This window comes from Pollicipes pollicipes, unplaced genomic scaffold (assembly GCF_011947565.3).
Source record: "Pollicipes pollicipes isolate AB1234 unplaced genomic scaffold, Ppol_2.1 Scaffold_6686;HRSCAF=7923_pilon_pilon_pilon, whole genome shotgun sequence".
Taxonomy (NCBI): Eukaryota; Metazoa; Arthropoda; class Thecostraca; order Pollicipedomorpha; family Pollicipedidae; genus Pollicipes; species Pollicipes pollicipes.
In genome coordinates this window covers 23,055,965-23,064,193 of record NW_023596921.1, presented here as the reverse complement: position 1 = coordinate 23,064,193, position 8,229 = coordinate 23,055,965, and the positions used below count along the sequence as shown (strand labels likewise).

At 64.1% G+C, this 8,229-nt stretch overlaps 2 protein-coding genes across 2 annotated transcripts; both read right to left on the bottom strand.

Annotated features, from left to right (window-relative positions):
- Nucleotides 1-2,028: 2,028 nt before the first annotated feature.
- LOC119108082 (RNA-binding protein 27-like) lies at nt 2,029-5,062 on the bottom strand. The gene is made up of 5 exons (XM_037231661.1): nt 5,023-5,062; nt 3,832-4,005; nt 3,421-3,594; nt 2,905-3,037; nt 2,029-2,069 (listed from the first exon to the last, which is right to left on the bottom strand). Exons 2-5 carry the CDS (start codon nt 3,997-3,999, stop codon nt 2,029-2,031), a joined length of 516 nt encoding a protein of 171 aa, XP_037087556.1. The 5' UTR covers nt 4,000-4,005; nt 5,023-5,062.
- Nucleotides 5,063-5,108: 46 nt separating this feature from the next.
- Nucleotides 5,109-7,358, bottom strand: LOC119108081 (zinc finger protein swm-like). The gene is made up of 4 exons (XM_037231660.1): nt 7,327-7,358; nt 6,740-6,916; nt 5,844-6,001; nt 5,109-5,115 (listed from the first exon to the last, which is right to left on the bottom strand). The coding sequence occupies exons 2-4, from the start codon at nt 6,881-6,883 to the stop codon at nt 5,109-5,111; spliced, it is 309 nt and encodes a 102-aa protein (XP_037087555.1). The 5' UTR covers nt 6,884-6,916; nt 7,327-7,358.
- Nucleotides 7,359-8,229: the final 871 nt, after the last annotated feature.

Genomic DNA, 8,229 nt, shown 5'->3' with positions numbered 1-8,229 from the left:
AATGCGTCTTGTCGACGGCCCGGGGCTTTGCGACGCGCTCAGCTGCCGGACTATATGGCATCGCCTGCCTTTCGCCCTGACAAGAAGGGCGGGCACCACGGGGAATCGAACACCGTACCTCTGGTTTCCCAGACGCGCAGTGCTTAACGCAGACGCATTAACTGTTACAACAACAAAACAACCACAAACACAAAAACACAACACAAATACAAAACAAAACAACCGTCGGCATCCGTTTAATGGGTCTGACGTATCAGCGAACCAAGGGGTTCACATCGGCCACGTGCGGACGTTTCTAATGATGTGCGACTGTGTCCCAACCATCCCGGAGGAACCACTCGTTTGAGCAGCAACTTCTCCCAAAGGATGTCACGCTTCTGAGCTCTGCCCCGGTCGTGCCAGCATCGACGGTGTATCTAATCCGAGAGCAGCCGCTTTTGAAGACGCCGCTTCCCTCTGCCGCGGACGTGCCAGCATCGACGGTATATCTAATCCGAGAGCAGCCGCTTTTGAAGACGCCGCTTCCCTGTCCGCACCAGCACCGCCCGGCCAGTGACTCGGTCTTCTGACCAGAGCTGGCAGCTTCACGCCACGCCGGCGAGACAACGCCGCTGCGGCGTAGCCCGTACGTGTCCCTGGTGGGACGCGAGGCGCCCCTGTTTCCTCCAGCCACGCCCAGCAGAGGGCTTTAGGGGGTGATCCTGCAGTGTGCACGGGGACGGCTGGCACGTTCGCCCCGACATAACACCGCGGCGTCACCGCACGCTGCTGTCACCCCCATCGACCCGTGGGTGCCTCCCAAAACGACGCGGCGGATCGGCGACAGCACTCGCGCCACGAGCCCGCACGGACCACGTCCTTGAGAGATTATTTTGGCTGTCCGGCTCGCCGGCCGCTTGATACACATGACGTCCATTTCAATAACTGAGTGACCTTAACTGCTGGTGAGGTTGGTTGGTCATCTGGACTTTAGAGCGCATCGACTGCACGGCCCTGCAGCGACACATCAATCCTGTATACAGTTTGCTGCTGCCATTAGCGTATTTGGCTGTATGAAGAACTCCCAAAGTTTGTCCAAACAACTAATGTCCACACACTTTTGCCAGCGCTCCCACGCAGCCACAGGCCAGCGCGACGGAGTGCCCACCTTGATCGCAGCGGCGGTGTCTGCGGCGTCGGCGGCGTCGGCGGTGTCGGCGGCGGCAGCGGCGGCGGCGGTGGGCGCGGCGGCCGGGGTGGCGGGCGCGGCTGCCGGCGGCGCGCACCAGGCGACCGTCAGCTGCCGGTCGTTGAACTGACGGCCGCGGCTGAGCGCCGCCTCCGCCCCCTGGCGCGCGCGGAACGTCACCACCACCGACGGCGTGGCCGCGTCCTGCTTGTAGTCGACGATCTCGCCGAATTGCTGCCGAGGAGCGGAGCGTTTGAGACGCGCGGCGCCGCCCGGGGAGACCGCGGGGACGGGTGGCAGTCCGAGCGCCGGCTGACGCTCGTCAATGCACGGGCACACCGCCGTCCGCTGCGACGCCCACACAGTACAGAACACAACAGGGATTTGCTGGACCCCAGCTCAACATAACGTCGTAAAACAAGAATTAACAAGCTGGCCAGGGACGCCAAACCAGGAGTGTTTAACGATTGTGCGTGCGTGCGTGCGTGCGTGCGTGCGTGCGTGCGTGCGTGCGTGCGTGTGTGGTGTGTGTGTGTGTGTGTGGTGTGTGTGTGTGTGTGTGTGTGTGTGCGTGCGTGCGTGCGTGTGCGTGCGTGCGTGCGTGCGTGCGTGCGTGCGTGCGTGCGTGCGTGCGTGCGTGCGTGCGTGCGTGCGTGCGTGCGTGCGTGTGTGTAAGAGGGACGGGACGGACAGGAAAGCCGGGGCGGGGCCGTGGCGACATCCGGAAAGACCGGCAACGTTTTCATTCTCCGGTGGCCAGTCGCGAGCGGCACCTCCACGCACACACGCACACAGCCAAGCCGGCCGTGTCGTGGTCGGCTGGGCGGAGCCACCTGAGCCGGCGGCAGCGTGGCGTCCACTCACCGCCAGGTGAGCGAGGCAGCGCCGTCTTCTCGTCCGGCTGGTAGCCGGACACGGTCAACTTGGTGGGCCGCCGGTCGACGGTGGTGGGGCGCGGGTGGCCGACCGCGAAGCCCGGTCCGCCGCGGCCGCGACCCCTGCGCGGAGGCGGGCGAGCGTCAGACGGCGGGCGGCACCCCACCCACGCAAGCACGCCCTCCCGCACGCGAACGTGCAGGGCGGGAGCGCGACGTCCGCTGAAGCCCAGCGATACGGACAGGCCGACACACAACGCCCGAAGGCCGACGCAGAAGGCCACCGTTACACACCGGCCACTGGCGTCGGCCAGCAAACGAGCGCTACCAAATACCAACCTAGCGGAGGCCGCCGGCTTGGAGTGATCACGGCCCGGAGGGACCCGGATGGCACGTGCAAAGACCACGGGCTACGATCAGAATACTCGAACTGGTCTCATAGGTAAGCTCAGGGTGTGATGACAATAATAATAACTGGGGTTCTCCGTTTCACCGACAACCAAGGAAGATTCGAGGTTCAACGAACCAAGAGAGGATAATGGACGCACGAGCAACACCAGAGGTACAGGAACAGCGACAGGGTGCATATATTTATGAGGGTCATCGGGTTTAAAGACTAAAACGAATCCACAATGGACACATTGACCTCAACACGCCGGGAACTGTTTTACAATGGACACGTGGTCTACACCACAAACAGGTATTGCGGGGGAGATGCCCGCACTTGGCCAGTATCACAGCGGCGACACCAGCCCCGTCAACGCTCCCAACGGCGCGCCGCGTGCCCGGACACGGCCGCGCGGCCGCTCACAGTGCCGCCGTCTACTGACCTGCCGCGCGTCGGCGGGGCCCGGCCCCGGCCGCGGCCGCGGCCGCGCGACGCGATCAGCTGTTGGCGCATCTCGATGACGCGCTGCTGCAGCTCGCTCGTGTCCACACCGGCCTGCTGCTTCTGGTACAGGTCCATCTCGGCGTCCAGCACCTCCCGCTCGGCCTGCGGAGGCGGCGACGGGCGGCCGCGGTCAGCGCGCGTGGCGGGAGCAGCGGCCGGCGGCCAGAGCGGGACAGCTGAACACACCACGCGGCCGGCAGCGTGCATAAGCCGCTGCTGCTTTTACCAAAGCCGACAAACGCACACCATTGCTCCGATGGCGTTTGTTAGCACAGCTGGCACAGTGAGCACAGTTTGCAGGCTAGCGCACCGCTTAGCACTGGCGTGGTGCCGCAGTGGTGCCTGCCGCAGCACTCTACGTCAGGAAAAGTGAAAGTGGCGCGGCGCTTGCGGGAGGAGCATAGTCGGTGTTTCGGCGGGGACGTACCGCATCCTTGCCACGCGCGCTCGGCTCCCGCTCCATGGAGGCGAAGATGACGGCGCGCGTCTGCAACGATCGCCTCCTGCAGCGACTTGACGGTGGTGATGAGCGTGCTCCGCTCCTCCGGCTTCAGCGTCTTGCTCTCCAGGCGCACCAGCAGCGCCTTCTGCTGGCTCAGCTGCTTCTCCAGCAGGTCAGAGTTGCGCTTCTTGAGGTCGGCCGCCAGCTTCAGCGCCTCCTGCGTCACGAAGGTCATACGGGGTCAGCGCCGGGTCGGCGGACGGCGATAGGCAGACATGACACTTTCCAGCATCATCCGCACGTCCATGGGAAGCGCCAGAACTGACCGCCAGCAGTTTTCACGCCTTCGACCATTCGTACTGAGCAAGTCGGCTGCGCCTCAGCAGCGCAGCCTCTCTCCTTCCCCCCTTCCTCCCCATGGTCCCGTACCGCGTGGGACGGTCGGCCAGCTCACCTTCTGCTTCTCCTTCTGCTTGGCCTGCAGCGTCACCTTGGCGGCTAACATCTGCTGGCTGTGCTTGATGGCCTCGATGCCCTGCTGTTTGGCGGCCGCCTGCTGCTCGGCCTGCTGCTTCAGCACCTCAGGGTTGGTGACTGTGCGCATCAGCTGACCGCCGGACATCACCACCTGGCGGCAGTACATCGAAACACGGTCACCGGCGAACACCGCCGGCGCGCGGCGACGGCATCTGCCCGCCAAGCGTGCGCCCACGCAGTACTCTGCTCCGCTGTCTGCCGCCCCTGGGAGCCCGGCTTACAGATGCCCTCGGGTCACCACGGATCGCCCAGATCCAGGTGCGTTCCCACATGTTCGTCAGAAGCCAGGAGAGCTCAGACACCATATGGTCAATTGGAAGGATCTGAACTTCAAGACAAACGTCACCATTTTGAGCTACTGCCGTGAAACCAAGATTATTTTTGAACATCTTTGCCAGGGCAAACCAGACTCATGATTAGCTTTTGAATCCATTGAGAGCAGCCTCCGAAATTCCGGCACGATTTAGCTCAGGGCGTACGGAACCAAGAACATATGTCCCTCACTAATTCAGCTGGCTACTTATTATAACACTGACCATGCTTTGAAGGGAACTCTTACGATGACCATCTTAGCCAACAGAGGAACAAACTCACAGATGACTGCCACATCCGGCATGCGGCAAAACCAACAGATTTTCTCAGATCCCAAACAAGTCCTCGTAAGGCCGGTACCGGAGACGAGCGCTAGTCATGACCCGACTCAAGAAGTCCTAGCCCAACAGCTGACACATGACCACGCGCCCAACGCATTGCAGCCATGCGTCCGAAACTAAAGCCAACGAAATGTGGACTGGCAATCAACGGAGACCAATGCCAAAGGATTAGTGACACTAATAAATCCTCTGAAAACAAATACACAATGTGTGAAGAAATGCGGAGAAATCAACGAAATAAGTGTGTAAGAGAATGGGACACACGTCACACCAAGTCAGCAGACATGCAGGGAAAGGGTCCGGAACGCAGGCAAAGCCGCGGACGACATGCACTAGCTACGCCCGGTTGTTTCGCCTCTCCCCCGCCTGAGCACTAGAGCGTGGCCGGCCTGCCGAGCAGAGCGCGGCCGCGGCCAGGCAGGCTCGGGTCGCGTCTCCAGCGGCCAGGGCATTACCCGCTCGGTGGTGGGCAGCGGAGGCGCCGGGCCGCCGCCGGCCGTGCCCAGCCGCGCGCGCGCCGGCGCCCGGACCGCCGCCCCGTTCAGCGCCTGCGACAGCCCAGAGCGCCGCCTCAGGTCAGGCGGCCGCAGCTCCGCCCGGTTCCGCTTCCGCCCCCTCCCCGCCTGCTCGTCCGCTGCCCCCACCCCTCCCGTCCCCCCCCCCCACCAACCCCCACCGCGGTCCAGGCTGACCGGACGGCACCGCTGCGACACAGCACGGCAGACTGGAGCGCTCGTCTGCCGCTCGGCTGACCACTGCGTTGTGCCGTAACTTAAGCTCACGCGCACATCTGCACGCACATATTTCACCTTCTACTTCGCTCATCTGTTGACGTCACACTGACAGGCAACTACGGTACGCCGTGTCTTTGTAAGCACTCTCCAGATCCCCAGCAGAGGCCGGCGCTTCGCTACCCACCAATGCCAAATACGCACAACACGCCTGCCACAGCACAACATGCCAACCACAGCACAACACGTCTGTCAGCACACAACACGCCCGCCAACGCACAACACGCCGGACAACACACAACAGCACGGCGGAAACGCCCACCAAAGCCTGTCCACGCTTCAGAAGTACCGTGAACAGCACAGCCACATTCATCCACCGCCGGCCCTTCGACTCCTGCGTCCACCTCCTCCCCCAGACGCCGCACTCGCCGCAGCACGCCCCAGCGGCATGTTAGTGGGCAACACGGCCCCACCGTTGGGTCGGGGAGCGGTCCACACTAGCGCGCCGGCCAGACGCCGGGTCAGCCGCCGAGTCGAGCCCTCACCTCGCCGGCCGGCTGGCCTCCTCGCGCTCCTTGTTGTGCCAGAACACCTTGATGAAGCGGTTGTTGAGCACGGCCTCGGTGCACTTGTAGGCCGCCTTGGCCTCGGCCGGGTTGCTGAAGGTGACCAGAGCTGCCTCCGGGTCGCCGTTGAACGACACCTGCGGAGGACAGAGCGGCCGCCGTCAGCGGGGCCGACGCCAGACGTCGGACGTCGGACGGTCGGCGCCGTCCCGCCTCCCAGATCGGGGGACAGCAGGCACCCTGGACACTTCGGAGGCCGTTCAGATCCACCCCGTGCAGTGCGTGTCATGCGCGAACACCGCGTCATCCGGCCTGTGAGCGATTCCGGGTGGCGCCGGCATTCAACTCCGAAACCAGCAGCTCTCGTAGAGTCAGGGTGAAAATCACTTCCTGTCAAACTTGATCGTTGGAATAAGGGCCTTACTGTACTGGTGACAGGCCGACAACTAAAAACGTACGCGACAAGGGCTATTGTTATTCTAATAGCTCTTACATGTGTCGAAAATGCAGCTCAGCCTGTCTTGTTATTAGCCAACAATGTATCAACTGTTGCCAGCGGTGCAGCCCATTAGTGGTTACCGAGGGAGCGTTGGACACCGAAATCGATTCCGGAATTGAGCAATATCCCCTGAGTTGGAGCAAGAGCCCAATCGCAGCCGGTATTAAGCTACTACCCGAAGTTTGAGTCCAAACCGATTGCACAGTCGCCGGTCGGAGTCGCAATCGATTACCCAAGAGCAGCCTCCAGCGCAAGTCCGCGTGGAGCTCACATGAGTTGAGCCAATGCCGAGCCGGCCACGGCACGAAGGGCGCACATGCGGCTCCCAACCTGGACGACGCGGTCCCGGCTGCCCGGCCCGCACCGCTGCGCTCACCTGGATGTTGGTGATCTTGCCGAACTTGGCGAAGTGGTTGTTGAGGTGGATGATCTGGTTTAGTCCGGCGGGCACCTTGCGCAGCTCCAGGCTGCTGTTGGTCGGGTCGAAGCGGGGCCGACCGCCGCCGCCCAGCCGGCCCATGTCGAAGTGGCCCCGCTTCCTCGGCGGCTCGTTCTGGAGTTAGGCGGGGCAGGTCATGACAGGTCAAGTCAGGTCAGGTCAGGCCAGGTCAGGTCAGGTCAGGTCAGACCAGGCCAGGTCAGGCCACATATCCAGGCCAACAGGGCGCGGCGGGACGGAAGGACACACCCGAATCCACAACCACCTCAGCTAAGTGGTCGTAGTCGCGTCAGGCCATGCCTGCCATACAGCCGTACCACAGACGTGATGCAGACGCTGTCACCAGAGCACGGCAGCATCCAACATTGGACGATACGCAGCTCAACACCCGCATGCATCGCGCTCCCGGGCCGTACGCCACCAGCACCGTATGAGCTCCGTTACAATCGGCCCCGCCTGCACACGTCTCCCCTCAGTCCCACCCCCGTGCCGTCTGACCGGCGTTGGCCCGCGGGCCGACTCACCTGGTCGCGGCCCGCCCACCGGTCGGTCGACTGGTAGGGGTGGCGGGGCCGCGGCCCGAGCCCGCCCGGCGCCGCCAGCGGCCCGTTCACCGGCACCTGAGCAGCTCGCGCGTCGGCGCCGTCGCCGCCGCGGCGAAGAAGGGCCGCGGGTGCGGCGGCGGCGGCCGCGAGTAGTTGGGCATCGGCACCAGACGGGCGCCGGCGCCGGCGCCGCCACCGTCAGGCTCGGCGCGTCCGGGTTGTATGGCTCTGCGGGCGAGGACCGGGTCAGAGGTGCCGCTCTGGGGGTACAACACCGGCTCTGCCGGGCGAGGGCCGGGTCAGTGCCGCTCTAGGACAGCACCGTCCTTGCGGGGCGAGAACCGGGTCAGAGGTGCCCTCTGGTGTACAACCCGGCTTCTGCGGGCTGAGGGCCGGGTTCAGAGGTGCCGCTCTAGGGGGACAAGCACAGCTCTGCTGCGAGTGGCCGGTCAGAGGTGCCGCTCAGGGGACAACACCGGCTCTGCGGGCGAGGGCCGGGTCAGAGGTGCCGCTCTGGGGACAACACCGCTCTGCGGGCGAGGGCCGGGTCAGAGGTGCCGCTCTAGGGGACAGCACCGGCTCTGCGGGCGAGAACCGGGTCAGAGGTGCCGCTCTAGGGGACAGACACCAGCTCTGCGGGCGAACCGGGTCAGAGTGCCGCTCTGGGGGACAACACCGGCTCTGCGGGCTAGGGCCGGGTCAGAGGTGCCGCTCTGGGGACAACACCGGCTCTGCGGGCGAGGGCCGGGTCAGAGTTCCGCTCTAGGGGACACACCAGCTCTGCGGGCGAGGGCCGGGTCAGAGTGCCGCTCTAGGGGACAGCACAGCTCTGCGGGCGAGAACCGGGTCAGAGGTGCCCTCTGGGGACAACACCGGCTCTGC

Bases quoted from the DNA above. Each gene is read 5' to 3' on its own strand.
- LOC119108081 (XM_037231660.1), bottom strand. From the start codon at position 6,883: ATGGGCCGGCTGGGCGGCGGCGGTCGGCCCCGCTTCGACCCGACCAAC. The intron at 6,002-6,739 runs GTGAGCGCAGCG...TGTCCTCCGCAG, and splicing joins GCAAGATCACCAACATCCAG to GTGTCGTTCAACGGCGACCC.
- LOC119108082 (XM_037231661.1), bottom strand. From the start codon at position 3,999: ATGTCCGGCGGTCAGCTGATGCGCACAGTCACCAACCCTGAGGTGCTG. The intron at 3,038-3,420 runs GCGCGCCGTCAT...CCGCCTCCGCAG, and splicing joins AGGAGGCGATCGTTGCAGAC to GCCGAGCGGGAGGTGCTGGA. The intron at 2,070-2,904 runs GCCGGGGCCGGG...TCCGGCTACCAG, and splicing joins GTCGCGCGGCCGCGGCCGCG to CCGGACGAGAAGACGGCGCT.